General features: G+C 30.2%; 1 protein-coding gene across 1 annotated transcript in view; it reads right to left on the bottom strand.

The window, feature by feature from the left end:
• Nucleotides 1-293: 293 nt before the first annotated feature.
• Nucleotides 294-20,191, bottom strand: part of LOC129958112 (calcium-independent protein kinase C-like) — a 64,595-nt gene continuing 44,697 nt past the window's right edge. The window contains exons 10-15 of the mRNA XM_056070307.1: nt 18,646-18,819; nt 14,991-15,145; nt 13,849-13,987; nt 12,922-13,110; nt 4,087-4,233; nt 294-2,069 (exon numbers count right to left, since the gene is read on the bottom strand). Coding sequence (XP_055926282.1) covers nt 1,893-2,069; nt 4,087-4,233; nt 12,922-13,110; nt 13,849-13,987; nt 14,991-15,145; nt 18,646-18,819 — 981 coding nt within the window. The 3' untranslated portion in view covers nt 294-1,892. The remainder of the gene's footprint in view (nt 2,070-4,086; nt 4,234-12,921; nt 13,111-13,848; nt 13,988-14,990; nt 15,146-18,645; nt 18,820-20,191) is intronic.

Genomic DNA, 20,191 nt, shown 5'->3' with positions numbered 1-20,191 from the left:
AGATTCCAAAAATGCATATTTTCTACTAAATTATTAAAAGACAAAAAAGTATGGCTAAGGGAAGAAAGAAAAAGCTCTTAAAAAAGTTTGTTTTCAAAAGAAATCACCAACCCTCGAAAAAATAACTTTCTATTCAAAAAATGTTTTTTTAGCAATATGTGCAACAAATGGCTACAAGAGGCCGATTTAAGGTCCATATAATATTTATTTTAAAATATTTCTATCAGAGAAGTTTTGTATACAGTTCCAACTTGATTATCATTTAAAATCTGTAAATACAGTTCAAAATCAGAATTCTCACTGACTAGAAAGTGCAAATATAACAAGTAAATAAAACACACAAAACTTATAAAAATGTGACATTTTTAATAACATTGTTAATTCTGAATTGCATATTCTCCAATTCTAAGAAAAATATTGCATAATAGGTAACAATTTTTTCCTACTTTATTTGCATATTCTTTTTTGTAAATAATGTGTTAAGTTACTCCATAGCTGGCACAGAATAAACAACATATATATGCATATTCATTGTTATCTTTAGGTATATAAATCTTCCGAGACACACTCCAGTTCCAAGGGAGAAGAATGCAGGTCAAAACTACAGAAAGTCATCTGACTCCTGGTCTAATGTCACACTGAATTGCATATCTATTAATAAAAGGGCTGACAATAAGCGAGAATATGAACCATCTCATGTTCAGGCCCTTTTAGAGGCTTTTAAAAAAAGAAGTGTACTTGCAGGTACTGTACCTACTGTTAAAATGTTATTTGACTTTTCCCCTTTGCAGTTCCTTTAATGATTAAGGCGTTATTAAGCAGGTACTTTTACCTATGGATAAAATGTTAACTGACTTCCATCTTTTGCAGGTTCTATACCTACTGATAAGGCGACATTTGCACATATGTACCTACAGATAAAACCTTATTTGGAAACATTTATTGACTTTCTTTTCTTGCAGATACTGTATCAACCGATACAGTGTTATTTGAAGGTACTGTATCAATGAATATTTTTTTCATCAATAACATCAAATTCAACAATCCTTAAAAAGAATTTAACATTTTTCGACAAGATTCTCCTTGTAGTCTTGAGATTAGGAAATTTAATGTCATTTAACAAGATTTTTTCTTTACTTTGGCATGCATTTGGTATGGAATACCTGGTGTTGGGTACTTATTTATTATGAATTTGATTTAATTTACTTCCTTTCCTTCATGCTAATAAATGTTCTAAATTAAAAAAAAAAAAAAAAAAAAAAAAAAACTCTTTTTTATAAATACACTTTTATAAATGAGCTAAAAAGTCGAATTTCAAAAAAAAAAAAAAATGTTGTATTGTTTTTAGTTTTTATTTTTTTTATTAATCACAGGATCCTAATGTAATAATGACATAATAATTCAATTATTATTAAGTATAAAATCTCCGAATTCACCACCAGGTGGCATAACATTCCTTCAGCAGATATTTGTGGGCACCAAACCAGCAAATAATGTATGTACAGCACCTGCAAGCAATGTTTGATCTGTAGGCAGAATATTTGCGAAAAATGTTTTATTCGTGGATACAGTACCTGCAAGCAACACTATCTTTAAAAGAAAAAAAAAAAAAAAAATGAAAGGAAGAAACTGATTTTAAAACTCAAGTTAAAAAAGTGACTTAAAAAAATAAATACACAACCATACAAAAACAGATAAATAGCTAGTTGACACATGCAGCACAGTCACTGGAAAATAAATTAATGATGCGTGAAGAGCCTAGTCCGTCTATGAATTAGAACACCTGTGCGGAGGCCATTTTAAACTGTACATGAAGAGGTGGTACAAATACAAAACTAATGACTAGACACAACAATAAGGGAGTCCTTGCTATACACGTTTGGTACAAGACACTATGTTGCGGGACCGTCACATAGAAATTTGGCAGGATTGTAATCTTCATTAACAAAGGAGAAACCACGGAATTCCTCCTGGTTGATGTTTCGCAGGACCTCCGAGGACACTGGCGTCAAAACTGGCTCCTCTTTCGTGAAATCCTGGTCAAAGTTATTCACGTCACGTTTGGTTTTCTGAAAGAGAGAGCAAGATTCATCTTTTGTAGTAGGATTGCATAAATAGATAGTAACACAGATAGAATAAGATTATCCCTTTATAGCATCATGAAACAGTTTAGGTGCAAAACGTTTTAAAGCTAACAAAAAGCGTAACACCACTACTAAACCATATAGATTTCAAATTAATACTACTACATAAATAAATTTCTATAGTAATGAAATAACAGTTATAATAATGAAAATAATGTAAGTATGCATTATGCAGTTATACTTCATTTTGCACAAATGCAATTTCAGAAAACACAGAGGATAGAAGAAAGTAGATTATTTGCTCATTACACAATTTATTTCTTTGGTTAATAGCTATTTAATACAATGATTCAAAGACCTTTTTATCTCAAGAATTCAGCATGCTAAAAATGTCGTCAATCCAACAGCAACTTTTAACTTTGTGAGTATGGTGTCCACCCCACACCCCAAAAAATAAGCTAACAAAGGTGCAGATAAATATTTCACTTAGATTAATTAAAGTTTCATAAAATAAGGTAGGCTACTGTATAATCAATATTTGGTTTCTATCAATAATAAAAAAAATATAAAGATTAAAATTCTTATACTGACACTATAGTGTAAAATTGTTTATTAGAAAAATATTTTTCTTACATTCATCTAATCATACAATATTTTAAACTTTTATGTTCAATATCAACTATTATATTCAAATCCTCCCCCCCCCCTTTTTTTTTCTTCCTTCCTTTCAAATATATTGGCCAATACTAGAAGACAGCTCCTTCCATATACTTTTAATAAAAGAGACTCAGTAAAGCTTAAAATCATAACAATAATAGGAGCTAAATATGTCAATAACTTGATGTTCTGAGAAAAAAGGCAACAAAATCTTTGAGGGAAAATATTATATTATATATATGTATATGCAATAAATTAGATATGAAGGATAATCTTTCTTTTTCATTGTAGTTTCAAATATTAATTTAACCAATTTTAATGCATCTAAACTCTTTTGGCTAATGCTAAAACTTAGCCTCAATTGTGATTTGATCTAAAAACGATGAATTAATAAATTATAATATCATCAAATTATCATTGCAATACCATAAATAATACAAAATAAAATGCAGTAAAGGAATAAATTTTTTAATAAGCATATAGAATATAAAAGTAGGGCAAATAATAGACACAAAACAGCCAGCACAATTTGGATCAGAATCCATTATAAGCTATATGCACAAGAGTTGTTCTTCAGAATTGAAGAGACTTCCTAAATATAACACTGATGACATTACATTCACAAAATTTTGATCCCTCAGAAATTTAAATATAAATCTTCCTCAGTTAACAAGGGCAGAAGCATGAATGGCCACTGTTTAAGACTATCTGTTTGATCGACCAATGTTTTGTTCTACTTATGAAAAAATACTAGTGAATTATTGTGTACGATAAGAAATACTAATTTATAAAAAAAATCCAATTTCTTAATAAATTCCCCTGTTATTTCTCTGATTTTTTGTGATCTGCCAGAATTCCCTGACAACTTTTAGTTTACCTGGTCAGCTGGCCAGCCTGAATTCACACAACTATAAAACTGGTATCATGAAAAAAATAATTTTTTAAAATTAATTTTTGTAATTTTGTAAATTTTTTTGTGTAATTAATTTTTGTGCAATTATATTTTTGGAAACTATAAGGGAAAAACACTAATTTTCAATTAATTAAAATTTCAAAAAAAAATCATACTTTGTTCAATGTTTCAGTCTGTTCTATAGAGCACGCGCGCGCGCGCGCACACACACACAGAGATTAATTTTTTATTACTAATATAGACAGAACAGTACTTTTTACATCATTTGTAACAATTGCAAGTAGGTTTTACATATAAGTGACCTTTTTTTAATGAACTTGCACTAATCTGAGAGATCTGTTAATCAGCAATTCTACGGTCTGATATCTGCTTAATTATTGTGTATGCTCAGTTATGAATTAAACAGAAAACTGAAAAGGCTTGTACACTTACAATTTTTGGCCTAAAGGGAGGTTTGACTTTTCTGGCTTCCAAAGCCTCCCAATCTACCTCCTTGAAAAATGCATGATGTAATATGGCCTCTTCATACCCCTGAGATGCGACACAGCCCAGGCGTTTAGCAGGGTTCTTCGTCATGAACTGGATAAAGGCAAAAACAAAAACCATTATAAATTGAAACTAACACGGATAGTAACCATCTGACTTGGTGGCCATCACCTGTGGAGCAAAAACCACTAATGCATTCTTTTTGATGGTTTGACTTTTTTTTAAAGAAATTTAATCAAATGATAATGAATTTAAAATGACACCTTTACAAAAATTTTGCTTTAATATCTATTTTTTATAAATGGAAATGTAGCATATCCATTTTAATTGGGGCATAAAAACTAATTTCTAAACAGTTAAAGTTAATCCAAACAGTTTCTAAACACTATTTTAGATTACTTCAATCATTATTTTGATGAAGTTTCTCTGATCAAACAAATCATCTTTAAGCTGATTGGGGGGGGGGGAGTAGTTCAAAAAGGTTTTAATTTCTGCCAGCGTTATTTGTTGAAGCATGGAATTTCTTCGCTTAAAATGCTAGAGTCAAAAACATTTTACTCGATTTGTCCAACAGAATAGGATACTATATAAAAATCTAGTATTCAAAATTCTTTGAAAAGCTCACTTATTGACTCAAACAAAAAATATATTATTTACTTTTTATTGTTTAGAATGCAATTTTATTAGCCATAATAAATATTTTCATTAAGAAAAAGTTAATTCTTCTGTAATGAAAACTGATCAAGTTACAAAGATGTGAATTTCATTATATAAGATCAATCAGCAACCCTCTTCCAAATTTTTTTCTCTCTCCAAGAAACCATCAACTCATTTAAAACAATGAAACATAAGCCTTAGAAATAGTAGAAGAGTGGAATATTCTTGCCTTACTGAATATGCTCGAAAGGAGCATAATTGCATTGCAACACTTTCAACAATATATTTATTGACTGAAATAGAATAAAATTATTTGTGCCAAATAGGGCTATTTCTTTTCACTAGAGGTGTATGCTTCTTTGTAATGGCTTAAAAATTAGTCTTTAGGCTAGTATTAGAATCAAGACTCCATTTATATTTTCCAAGTTAGGCTTTTTCTTCCTTAAATTAGAACTTATGGCAACTATCACCGATCACATGCTACTGTAAAACATAAGAAAAATAATGACTACTTTCGAAATTTTTGCATTACTTTGAAAACAAACGAAAGAAGAATTCAAAATGATGCCACTTTGAATTCAACATTTCGTTAACGGATAATATATGGCAACTTAAAATTGGTTTAGAACATAATGAATTTAAAAAAAAAAAAAAAAAAAAACACTGGCTCAGCTATGGAAGTGAAGCATAAATGTCAAATAAATGGGGCATTTTGATTCATGGATTAATAGAAGATAAACCACTCTGATTAATGCATGGCTTTCATGAAGATTGGAATTCAGGTCAGATTCAAATTTTGTTCTAAATTATCTGTTCAGTTTGCTACAAATCCAAACAATGAATCCTATAGCACTCCTCATTTTCTTCTGTAATAACTATGTTTAGTTTGGAAATTTCCTTAGCTGGTTATTCAAAGTAAAGAATTTAACAATCAGGTACTAGAGTTTTGATGACTCCTTCAATTGAATTTATACACCCTTTAACACTGTTTTCTTGAAGAAAGCTAAAGTACCTGTACCTCTGAAATGGGTGCAAGTAGTTTAATGTTCCATTAATCAAAAATGGTGTTAAAACTTTATTTACACCCCTCGAGGTCCAAGGTTTTTCGCCTGAGGGAGCTGTGTCCCCCTCTGAGTTTTGTTTATATTAGATTAGTCTTGTGTATGTTGTGATGTCTAGTTGTGTTGCTTTGCTTTTTGTGCACTTTCATGTAAATATACAAGCTGTGTCTGAAATAAAATGTGAAAAAATCCACTAGTCGCCTCCAGTTCCTTTTTGACAAGGTAAGAACTTTTTGAATTATTCTACTGGCTAATTGAATTGAACGTGAACTCGAAATGAAGTCTAATAATTTTTGGTGCCTGAACCCGGGAAGCGCCCAATTCGACCGGAAATACTTTTAGATGCGAAACTAAAATTAGATGCGAATTAGCTAAAATGGATCTGGAATGTTTAAAAAAAAGTTAGAACCCCTGTCAAAAAGGCGGAAACACAATATTTTAAAAACTAGAGCAGGAAATAAACAAAACGGATGAAAGATCTTCAGATATAATCGAAGAACTGTTAGCGAAATTATTAGACAAAGATGATCAACTAAAGAAACTTCACTTAAGAGATTTTAAATTTTTGCAAAGCGCAAGATCTGACTAACGAAGTGGAACGGCAACAAGAATACATAGATTAAATGGTCAATTGGAAATGCCAGCTGATAAACTTTTGCGAAAAAATGAAAGCGAAACTATCAATTATAGAAATATTAACAGAAACCCTCAACAATGTTCAGTCAAACTTCCGAGATTACAAATACCTCAATTTGATGGATACATTCTGAAATTTAATGACTTTTATTCTCAATTTAATATAGCCGTTCATAAAAATTCCAATCTTAGCGATGTGGTAAAATTTAATTATTTGAAATCTTATTTAGTTAATGATGCTGAAATGGCTGTTCGTGACTTAGCTTTAAAAGCAGAAAATTATGATATTGCGATAAATATTCTGTTGGGATGAAGCGAGCGGACTATTTTTCTCGCGTAGGAATATCTGTGTGACTACGCTTCTGGCGCTTCGTTCCGGCACCATTCCTCCCGCTAACAAGATGCTGTGTGCGTAATTGTCAATACCTGTGTTCTTTTCTTTTCGTTTTCTATGTCCAATAAATGTGCTGTCTTCAAAAACCATGCTGAGATTATTGAAAAGTAACAACATATTCTAAAAGAAAAATTCGGTAGAACCGAGATGATTATTGATGCTCATATGTCCCAGCTACTAAATTTAAATCCTGTAAGAAAAGCAAACTATGTTAAGTCGTTATGCAGATTATATTCTATATGTGAAACGCACATACGCGGTTTAGAAAATAATAGAACAGTCATAGTTCTTTGCTACATCCCATATTGTTAAAATCTATCACTAGGGAATTATCCTTGGAATTTTCATGTAAAATGTACTCGACAAGAGAAAATACTATTTCGGATTTATTAGAATTCTTAAAAATCGAAATTCAATGTCGCGAGCAAAATGAACATTTAATCAAAGAATTTGGCACAGATGCACTCCCAGAATCTACAGTTAGCACTTGTGAAAAACCTAGTCATAAATATGGAAAATTCAATAAGAATCAATTTGAGTTACATAATAGAAATAACCAAACAAGCGCGAATACTCCGCATGCATCTGCCTTTGTAATAGATGTGAAAAAATGTTTAATTTGCGATAAGCCTAAATCCGACCTTTGCCGGTTCAAGAAAGAAAGGCATATTTAAGAAGAAACGGGATATGTTTCTTGTGTCTCACCAAAGCAGGACATGTTTACAAAAATTGCACCTCAAAATGGAAATTTGGTAAATGTCGCTGTAGGCATTCTGAGCTAATTTGCTACGCGTCAACCCCCTTTGAACCCACACGGGATGAAAGATCGGAAGTAGAAAGGGGAGAAATCGTAACTTATTCGAACATAAATATCAATGAGGATGAGATACTTTTAAAGATTTGTTCGGCTTTATCGAAATTGAGAGAAAAAGAAAAAAAATGGTAAATATTCTGCTAGACAACGCTTCTCAGCGATGCTTTTTGAAAAAGGAAACAGCTGACGCGTTTCCTTTTGCTTATAATCAGGGGTGTTTGTGGGACCCCAAAAAATCCCCTGAAACTTTTACGGACTTACTACCGGCATTTTGGAGTTTCGAGAAGGGGGGAGGGGAGAAATGAAAAATTACAATTATGAAGTATTGAATGACCTAATTATAAAAGTTCAATGAATTACTTTTTTTGCAAAATTAATAACCATAAACTTTCAAACATATAAACTACTACATTTTATGCAAATATTTTAAATTACCTGAATTAATTCTTTAAAAAAAAATTATCTAATTTCTGCTGCTTTTTTTTATTTTCTGATGTTTGTGGGCTTGTCTTTCTTTTGTGGTGAACTTCATAATTGCAGGAAGGTTGACTTTTATTTTCCTCATTTACAGTTGAAGAAATTTCCTCGAGAACTGCACATGCAGAGGTAGAAGCAGTTTGCTTTTCTGCTAATGTAGAAGGTTTTTCTGAGACTTTTATAGGTGACTCATCTGAAATACATGTTTTTAAGTCCTCTTGATATGTTTTCCAACTTCTGTTCATATTCAGTAAGAGATCTTTGTGAATTGGATCAGTCATTGGATTTTTTGAGCCATATTTTTCACATGAGGTTTCTTTTGAAGCCATTAAATCATATTTAATAGTCTGCACTGCATCTAGGGAATCAATCTTAAGCAGCTAAGGCAGGCTTTGACCAATTTAGCCAATGTAGGATACTTATAATCATTTGTGAAATCATCTTTTAAATTAAAAACTTTAGACCAATATTTATCAATTGTACACTTGACTTGATTTCCACTTTCATCAGATGTGTAGAGCATTTCTTTGGTGATATCAATATCACTCTGGTGTAACCTTATTTCAGCTTCTACTTTTGACTTTTCATTATCACTAAAAATATGGGACATAAAAGATGATAATTTTTCAAAAGCTAATATTGTACTGGTTTTACCTCTTAGCTCTGGATCTAATGCTGTAAAACTAATTAGATATGAATTTTTAAGGGGTAATTTCTGTTTCATATGCTGAAATTTCAAAGTGAAATTCTCTTGCGTACATAAATAAAAAAATATTTCAATAAGCGAAACGAAAAATTTACACGTGCATCAATAAATGAAACGAAAATTTTACACAGCGGAGAAAAAAAAGTTGCGAAGCGATCAATGACAAATAGCTAATACGGCGAAAAATCCCCCTTCTCTACTTATTGGCGCCACGCCAGGAGAGATAAGACCTTTGAACCCAGAGTCACGTTATCGCACATCTGGTCGAACGAAGTCTCTCCCTTTTTTTTTCTGCCGCGCCTACTTGCCGAAAAGAATCCAGAAGAGAATGTCCGAGAACCGGGGGAATGAGTCATAACGCGCAATAAGGAAAGAACAAAAAAGAAGTTTTTTCCCCCTTTTCACGCATTATCACTGCCTTTGGAGAAAGAAAGGAAAAGTTTTCACCACACACGCTGACCTTTCGTTTTCTGCTTTCAAAGCAAACAAAATTACCCAGATCAAAATAAATAATTCATTATTATTCCTACTTCCTTTTGAACGACGATCCCCGGAATTTCCGGGTATCGAAGTTCAAAATCCCCGGAATTCCGGGGTTTCCCCGGAGCACAAACACCCCTGTATAATGGAAAACTGTTAGTTTGTACATTTGATTTGGTTTATATATATGAAGTTGTAAAGTTTACTCTTTGCAATTCTCGTGACCCTGAAGAAAGGATTGAAACTGAAGCCTTACTTAGTTTCTAGTTCTCCTTTTAAAATATCGTCTAATAAACTAGAAAAGATGCTTAATGAGAAAAATATACAGCGCTCAAATGCTTGCGAATCTTTCGGAAACGAATTTTCTCTCTTAATTGGAGTGCAATATTTCTGGGAAATTCATTCAGGCAAAAGGGAAAATTTAACTAAAACATTATTTGTAATTGATACAAATTTCGGTAAAGTTGTGCACCAGTAGATTTAGTAGTTGTGCACCAGATAGAATCTCACAAGTAGATTTAAATTGCGACACGAATGTTTCTGTTTTAAAAATAGAATGCTGCTCAGCGCTAAATAAAAATTTAAAAATGTTCTGGGAATTGGATTCGATGGGAATAATAGATAGGGAAAATATCTCTGATATCGATAAGGATTAAATTGCTTTTTGTTTGATAAGGATTAAAATGCTGTTTTGAAAACAACTTAAAAAATTCAAAAATGGGAAATATGAAGCTAAGCTCGTTTGGGATAAAAAATCCTGACGAATTGCATAATAACTCTAAGATAGCTAAGCGCAGATTTGAAAATTTATGTATGAGAATGAACGAAAATAATTGGCTTTTGAATGAATATAAGAATATTATTGCAGATCAATTAAATCTGAACATTGTTGAGGAATACAGTTCGAAAAATGAAGAAAACGCATACTATATGCCTCATTTTCCGCAGTTGTCAGAATTGACAAAGAAACGACGAAGGTTAGAATTGTTTTTGACGCTTCTTCGAAAGGTAAAGGTTGTAAATCTTTAAATGATTGTCTTACACCTGGTCCGCCTTTGAATCCTTGATGTGCTATTGAGATTTCGCGAATTTGAGTATGCATTTTGTAATGATATACAAGGAGCAATTTTAACAATTGGAACAGCTAAGGACGATATGGATTATTTGAGATTTTTCTGGTTCCCAGATGACCAGGATTCGAAGTCTCATAAAATTCTGAGAATGACACGCATACTATTCGTTGTAGCATCTAGTCCATTTATGCTTGCTGCAACCATTAAATGCCATAGTCGTGAATTAAAAGACAAGAGCAACAAATCAAGTTCATGGTCTAATTCTCGAAATTATGAAGATAGAATGCCATCAGATCCTTTTGATGAGCCCCATGAAACTTCTAGAGAAAAATCTGGAAAGGATAGGAATGATCGATATGAAAGACAAGATAAAGAAAAGTGGGGAAAGGATAGACCACCACGGCCATATAGCCGGGATTCAAGAGCAAGTAGAGAATCTACTAAAGATGACAGGCATGCTATAGACAGAACTGAAATTAGTTCTCAACCAAAACGTGATAGAAAAGGACTTAATTCTAGAGAAGAAAAGAAAGAAAAGTCTGGTACCCTGGATTGGGGAGAGACTCCATATCCTGTAGAATCTAAAAGACATGAATGGTATCATCACCCACCACCTATAACTCCTATGCAGTTTGAAAGTATCAGGCCCCCAAAGAAAAATCTCACACTTCTAAGATGATCTAATGCTACTGTTACCACATCTTCAATACCTGACAAACCTGTTAAAGAAGATGTTTCCAGTAAAAAGACTGAATTGGATTCTAGGTGAAAAAAGAAAAACATTCAAAAGAAGAAAAGAATGAAAAAATAAAGAGTGAAAGTGCTGCTAAAGATATTGAAAAGACACCTGAAAAATATGAACAGACTCATTTTGAAAACGAAAAATTATTTAGTAAAGAAAGTTCTAAAAAAAGGTGGACTGGATTCTTCAGAGGTTCCTAAAAAGGACAGTATTTCTGTAATAGATGATAAAAACATAGTGAAAAGGAAAAACATGAACATTCTACACAAAGTGAACAGAATAGAGAATGCAGACGGGATGGAAGAGAAAGGGATGTCGATTCAAGATCTAGAGGAGAAAACTCCTTTGTTAATAATACTGACCAACCTGCGGCAAAACCACTTTGTCTCAAGAAGAATTAGAGACTTCAATTATTGAAATTGAAGGTGTGCTTACTAATCGCCCTTTGACATATGTGTTTTCTGATTTTCAGGAACCTGTACCTTTTACTCCAGCTCATTTGTTATTGAGAAGAAGAGTTAATCTTACTATCGACACTAATTTAAGTAATAGGAAAATAGTAATTAAAAGGTTTCATTATCATGTACAGTTAACTAGTCATTTTTGGAAAAAATGGCTTAAAGAATAACTTTTAATGTTAAGATCTACTCATTATGTGAAACCAACAGGCAAAGTTAGAGAATTTAAAGTTGATGATATGGTATTAATTAATGATGATAAACTTCCTAGGCATTTTTGGAAATTAGATCTTGTTAAGAACGAATATATCAATTGTTATACAACATGGAAATTAATGAATGATTAATTTGAATAGTATTATTAATTTCATTATGTTTTTTAGGAACCTATATTGAGATTTGGAATTTAAATGCAAATATGAAGATATTTATCCTAAGCTTGTATTTAACTTTATTATGATAAATTGTTGAGTATGTAAACAATTGAATGAAATGTTGAATTTGTGTCATTGATATTCTGTCTTATATAAATAATGCATTTATGCATGATGTGTTAAATGTAAAATGTTAAAAATATTTAAAAATTTAGTTAAATTGAAATTTTCATAACATTGCAACATAAATATTGATTTAAATGATGTGAATTTATAGAAATTTTAATTTATTTAAAATTAGATATAAGAGAAAATAAAAAAATGTTGCAATGTGGAAGTTTTTTATATATATATATATTTAATTTGAATGAACCCCTTGTTCATTCGGGGGGGGGGGGAGTGTGTTGAAACTTTACTTATACCCCTGGAGGTCCAAGATTTTCTGCCCAGGGGCGCTGTGTCCCCCTCTGAGTTATATTAGGTTAGTCTTGTTGTGTACATTGTGATGTCTAATTGTGTTGCTTTGTCTTTTGCACATTTTTCTGTAAATATGCTAACTGTGCCTGAAATAAAATGTGAAAAAATCCACTAGTCGCCTCCAGTTCCTTTTTGACAGGTAAGAGCTTTTTGAATTATTCTATTGGCTAATTGAACTGAATGTGAACTCAAAATGAAATCTAATCAAATGGCATTATGGTTTTTACTAAAAATAAAACTTGAATAAGTACTGATTAAATTTTTTAAAATTCGTTTACCTCTGATTATAGAACTACACATCAAATTTCGCCCAGCTCATTGTTTTTATTATTATTATTATTATTATTATTTTCATATTGACAAGGATCACACCACAATTCGCAAACCACATTGTTCTGAAGTTGTCTTTAAATAGATAAATTTTAAACATACCCCTTTTAAAATAGAAACAGCTTCTTTACTAAGCCATACTGGATAGAGGACATCATCATGCAGAATACTTTCAAACAAATCATCTTCATTATCAGCTTCGAATGGTGGCTGCCCTGCCATCATTTCATACATCAGCACCCCAAGTGCCCACCAGTCAACAGACGGACCATACTCCAGTTCTTGAAGTATCTATGAACAGATTTATTAAATACTGCAGGATGCGAAAAGTTAGGAAATTAATCCACAGTTAAGTGAAATTATCGACTCTTTAATATATTTATGCATCTACTCTAGTACAGATCATGATTACTTTACAATATAATTACGATAAAATATAAAATATGAATATAAAAAGAAAGAAATAACTAATAAATTGATTTACAGGTCAAAACCTGATAATACATATGTTAATTAAATCAATAAATACAAATGAAGATTTATTATAAAGTGTGTTGCATTCCATTAAATCTTGTTTTAAAACCTAAGCAATGTTAGATGTTTCTGTCAATTTATATGAAAAGACTTCAGTGAAACAAAGGATGGGAAATATTTTCGAAATAACAATATTGAAGGAAAATGTGCAATAAACAAGTTTAACAATCTTTCTGGTGCTTGACGATGCACGAAACAAAAATTATTGCATTATGATCCAACTATGTTTTCCTTTAATTTTTTACACATTAAGAACTCTGTTTGGATCCCTTTTAATCAACTTTTATATGTTTCCTTTCATGTGTTTGTGCATCAATGAAGAGCTTGCTTACATATTTCTACACACATATATGTGCACAAATGTTTGCTGCAATGAATTCTACCACCTCTGAAAAATTCCTTTGGAATTCTAATTCATAAAGTATCTTTTTATATACTGATAATATTTTTCTGTGGTAAGGAAAAATAATTTTAAATATGTTTCCCCAAACTCACTTCTGGTGCAATGTAGTCAGGTGTACCACAGAATGTAGTGGTTGTATTTCCATCAATTATACCTTCCTTGCACATACCAAAATCAGCGATCTTACAGTGTCCTTCACTATCCAATAAGATATTGTCCAGCTTCAAATCGCTGGAAAAAAAAAGTACTTTTCATGAAAATAATTGTGGCAAATTTCACTAAAAAAATGGTTTGATATCATACCAAAATATTATGATGTAAAAGTAAACCAAAAAATATTTAGTTTTACATCTACTTACATGTACAAAAAGATAAATCTTATATTTAACATTTGTACTAACTTTTATTCAAATTGATTTCACATTAGTAAAGATGAAATTTTTTTAAATCAATTTTCCCACATTTCTTGATTGGAGTTTCGGAATTTGCATCCAAGTGCATTCTTGATGACTAAATGCAAATTTATATTTTCTGAATTGATTCATTTAATTTAATTCTAATTCTCTTTGAATGAACCAATTGGTTGAGGATTTAAGTAATAAATTATTACAAAATTGAATAATACTTATGATAACAAATCATAAATAAAACAAAAAAAGGGGAAAGCTCAATTAATTAAGCTTATTTAATTCTTACAAGCTTGAGCGTAATATCTTTTTTTTTTAAAATTAGTATCATAAAGTCTTGAAAATACTACAGAGCAAAATAGAGTAGATATTAAAGAGGTTATCAACAAAATTTAATATTTGATACAGTACAAAGGAAGTTACAATTTTTGGAAAAATGCTACAAACTATGTATTTCACTCCTTAAAAAACAGTGAAAACTTCATGAATAATGAGAACCTTATACTAAACCTCTGCTAAGTACCTGCAATATTTTCATGGCTATGATATGTCTTAAAATCTCTAAAAAGGATAAGTAAATTCCAGTCTTTCAATTCTTTTTCCTCTTATATTTACAAACTTTTGTTCAACATATTTTTTTTATAATGACGTTTTTAAATGTAACGTGGATATTTTGTTATATAGGTTTGTTACATGATGCAAAAATTAACAAATCCATCAAACAAAAATGAAATAAAAGATCTAATAAAATCCAATTCAAAAACACAATACAGATTTTTCATAGAAGTAAATAAATTTTAAAACTTGCAAATGAAGAAAGTTTTTACCGATAAATAACTCCATTACGATGCAGGAACATCAGGGCCAAAGTGACTTCAGCAGCATAGAACCTAGCCCGAGGTTCATCAAATTTCCTCGCCTTCTGAATTTGAAACATTAAATCACCTCCATTTACATACTCCATAACAAAGAATAAGCGATCCTAGAGAGAGAAAACACCAATAGAATATTACCATTTGTTTATCTGACAAAGAATAAAGCATTTCAAATTGATATTATTCAATCATATCTGTAAATAGAATGTATATTTTACAAAGTAATAAAATAGTAATATATCATTTAAGGATCAATATAATTATGGCTCAGTTGCTAATTTCCAGGTCATTAGAGCTAAAAAGATATACACTTTAACTTAGCAAAATGTTTTAGATGACAAAGAATTTTATTTTATTTTCTTTGAGTCTATAAAACATACTTTAAAAAAAGTACATTTTTTTTTAATGAAGAAATATTCTTCAGATATCAACAATTAAATACAAAAAAAAAGGACTATGACTCGGCTGACTTGTGAAGCTTTGAATCCAGTATTTTATAAGATGAATAAAAAGTATAATGAACAATACTTTTATGATAGATTATATTTTTCAATGCATAAATATGGTTTTTGTGTAATAATTGCTTCAAAGTTATTGAGGAAAAATTTTATAATTTTTTTATTAAAAAAGTTATTGAAATTTTGAAAAGCCCTTTCTCAGAGAGTACTTTGCACTCAAAAAGTAACTAATGTCAAATTTAGTTGCTCTATTTCCGATGGTTAAATCCAAATATTGCAAATTTCAAGTCTTTGCATATGCAAGTCCTCTAGTTTGCCAATTTAAGCATTATTAATTTAAAAGACATAAATGATTCTATATCAGTATTAGACTTAATAACATCAATATTCTGTTCTTAAAACAACAAAGAAATTACAGAAGAAGCATCATGATCAAATATTAATAATGATGGTCAAGGTTAAGATCACGATGACAATATCAGCTAACAATCTTGCTTTAGAAATAAGTAATTTAAATGAATGTATGTTAAGCCATATGCACATGACAGACTTAAATGTAAAGAAAATACAAAACCACCATTACAATACGATGTAACATTGTTTATTTTGTTGACTGAGTTTAAAAACAACAAATAGGTGAGCTCACATAACATAACTTTCTAAAGAATATCTAAAAGGCACTAGATTTTAAGAGCTGCCTACCATCATTAGTTTATGTATAGAGTTCAAAAATACTCACAAGAATTAAAAAGAAATGATAATGAAAATAACAGAATGAAAATTCCTATCACACAAGGTGTTCACTCTAATCATAATCCAATAGCTGATTTAACTGTTAAAGATAAGTACATATCTCCAGTAGGAAAAATGTTCAAAATAAAAAAAAATAAAAAAAATTGTTACATGAGTCAATAAATTTAATGATGAAAAAATTATGCCATCTAAAATTTTTATATGGATCAATTAGTCGTATGCATAATACAAACAAAAAATATTATAGTCTCCTAATCTTTTGCAATTAAAAATGACCATGTTATGGTACTCTGAACGTCAATTGATCAATTCACATTAATCAAACATTACCCATTTATGTTCAGACATTCCTAGGACCTAAGCATTGAAATGTGCTCAAATCCTCAAAAACATTGATATCCAAAGTTCCATAAGTAGGTAAATTTTAGTAGCAGAAAACTGCATATTAAAAAGTTTAAGTATATTAAAAATCTGTTTACAAAAGAAAAAAATTATTTGCCAATACTGAAAGCATCCTCATATTATTATAGCAGATAGCTTCATCTAAATCCAATTAAAATTTTAGACTTTGTAAATGTTTCAAAGTATCTTGCAAAAATGTTTAGCAACACCTAAATAATAATAGTAAATAAAGCTTTACTATTATCAGTTAAGGTCATGATAACATTCAACAGAATGTGGCCCACTGAAAATGGCAAATTATATTCAACATTAGCATCCAAAATTAGAGATTCAGCATTTGAAATCTTGTCAGAAAGAGGGACATTAATTGGCACAAGAGTAAAATTTGTTGCTGCTGCACAAAATAATTGTTTGGAGAAAAATTGGTAGATAAAGTATAGTTCACATTCTTTGCAAATAACTTCTCCATTTACTAATCTTTTATAGGGTCAGCTATTATATCAAATCATCTTTTATCGTAATAAATAAAGTCACTGCAAAAGATGAACAAAACTTTCTATTTTCAGCCACCTTTCTAACACTTTTTCGATAGTTCTTCTTCCCAATCAATTTCTTTTCCCCAAAGTTAAAAAAATTTTTCAAGTCAATCATGACTCCCCCTCCCCGACATTTTTATGAATGTCTCGCAATTTCGTTCTATCAGAAACGATAGATGTCATTCTGATGCATTGGAATAAAAAAACAAAAATGAAATCAAAGTAACTAAAAAAAACAAAGGAATGTTAAAAAAAAAAGTGAAAATAAAGTGGCTTCATTATGGTGCATTAACAAATTTTAAACTTATACTCAAAATTGAGCATTTGCTTTCTTTCATTCCAGATATTTTCTGATTGACTGAAGAAAGAAAGAGTAGAATATAACACATTCCTCCTAATATTGAAATTTGATCACACCTTCTGTGCATCACTCAGTCTCTGGATGGTGTTCAGTGGAATTAAGCAACATCCTACTGTTATGAATTTCTGTAATGTTGCTTCTTTGCATATTTAGTTCCATGGTAAGAGAGTTTTATGGTCAGCTCTGTTAGATGATGATTGGATGCCGAAGCAATGAGCCCTGGGGTTGGTGACAAAAAATTGACAATTTTAGAATCTCCAAGAGTTTCGACAATAGGACCAATAAGAGGAGAATTATGCAAATCCTTCAAGAACTTTTCACACCTGCTCTAAGAACTGTAAAAAGCCAGTAGACTAAGCCAGAGCCAGCCATATAGTTAGTTAAGCATTTTAAAGCACATTTGAATTGGTCCTGAAAATTATAAAGTTCCATTCTGAAAATGTTTAAATCTGTGTTACTGTCTAATAAATTCAGTTGAAATCAACTCTTATGTTAAATCTGGAGCCAAAAGACCTTTAAAATATATATAACATTTTTTTAAATGTATATAATGTTTTGTTAAACATGGTACAATAACTTTTACAGAAATGTATTGGTGGAATTATAACTTTAACAATTCAGTGTCTTGCATGATACAATAATTTCTGCAAAATAAAGAAAATTAAATCTGAACCACAATAACTTTAACCTGATTAAACTGCCTACATTTTACAATATCCAGATTATTTTCTGATTATTCTTATTTATTTTTTTAAATATTTATAATGAAATCTATGCACAAGCATATCATCACCATACCAAGAAAAAGAGAGAGGAATATGCAAAGACACTATCTTCCAAAAAGACAACAGAATTTCTTGGCACACAAAACGAATTCAGTAATATGAATTTGGCTCACATATCACTAGAACTTTTATTAGAATCTAGTTTTAAGCATGCAGACATAGTTGATATTACTAGAAGATCATTGAAATCTCATTTTAAGCATAATGAGAAGTTAGATTAGTGAGAATTAACTAAGTAATATGTAAGAAAATATGATTTTTAAAAAATCAATTATTTTTAACATAACAGCATCTCTTGTTGCAAAATCTTACCTCTGTCTGATAACAACAATGGAGAGCAGTGAGGAAGGGATGTTTGGCAGATAAGGTAAGAATTCTTTTCTCTGTCATAGTGCAATCAACATCATCATCTTGTAGAATGACATCTTTTTTCAAAACTTTGACTGCATATACTTCATCTGTTCCTTTTCTCTCAGCCAATAAAACCTTTTAATACAATTGTTTTTTTAAATTATATTATATCAATACATCAAAATTATATGGTAAAACTCAACTTATTTGAACTCAAGTTAGGAGTTCAAGTTTTTTAAATACCACTGTTAGGTGGAGGGGGGCTTGACAACAAAAAAAAATTACCAGGTAAAAATGAGCAAAGGCAGGAAAAAAAACTGACACTGATGTTCAAACAGTGGTATTAAAAAAAAAAAAAAAAAAGGAGGTCAGTAAGAAAATAAAGAATTTTCATTACATCAATTAATCAGATCAAGTAAATACATAATTTGACTCTCACTTCAAAAAAAGTTTTTTCAGACATTCTTTATATTTGCAAAAAGAAAAGAAAAAAAAAAACTTTTGCTTTATTAAATCAATTACCTGTAAACATTAAGTAAATACATGAATCTTATCAAAGCTAAACATAACCTGAAGTTTTCGAAGATAAAAGAAGCAAAAATTGAAAGTTTTTATAAGGAAACATTTGAGCAGTTAATTATTTCGAACACACAAATTTAAGTTTCGAAACAGCATTTTAAAGTAAAAATGTGTATATTTTATACTAATTAAACTTTGAAATATTAAAAAAACTGTATTCATGAAATTTTAAGAAATAAGAAAAACCTACTTTCAAGCTAAATATGAAAAATGGCAAAAGTCAATTTGCCTGCTTGGCCAGTTAACAATCAGGGGAAAATAATATTAAAGCAAAAAAGAAATATAGTATCCTAAAGTTACACAATAGGAAGGACTAACAAAATGCATATGTCAAATCTATGTTCATCAAGTTTAATTTCACATATAAACATATGAATTTTAATTAATTAGGAAGAAGGGATATAAGAGTTGGACAACAGTTGTTTTGAAGAAAAAATTACAGTAGAATTTTTCTACATATCAATATAAGATTAAGAAAAAAATATAAAAATAAATATAAAAGTATTACATGATAAATAAAATAAGTTATTTTGATGATGATAATTTCATAAACTAATAAATTCCAGCTGCATTTTGATTTTTTTTTTTTTTTCATCCATGCAGAATTTCTTCATGAGTTAAAGATATTTTTATTCTTTGTCATGAGTATAGAAAACATCCTTCAATGCATTCTGTTATGTCCAAAGCTGGTAACTGTTTTCCAACTGATCTCAAACAATCAATCAAATTTTCAAATGTCATTTATTTCTCTCATGGATTTGAGTCTGAAGTATCGTTATGAGTGCATTCTTTGTCTTCTCTTTATTATGATGTCTAGTCCTGCTCATTAAAATCATTATTAACAACTTTCTAATATAATTGTGTAGCAAGATTTTTTAATATTAGATCAGCAATCTGATCATCAGTTTTTAACTTATTTTTGAAAAAG

This window comes from Argiope bruennichi, chromosome 2 (genome assembly GCF_947563725.1).
Source record: "Argiope bruennichi chromosome 2, qqArgBrue1.1, whole genome shotgun sequence".
Lineage (NCBI taxonomy): Eukaryota > Metazoa > Arthropoda > Arachnida > Araneae > Araneidae > Argiope > Argiope bruennichi.
Note: the sequence above shows the minus strand (reverse complement) of the source record. Positions and strands in the feature narration are given on the sequence as shown.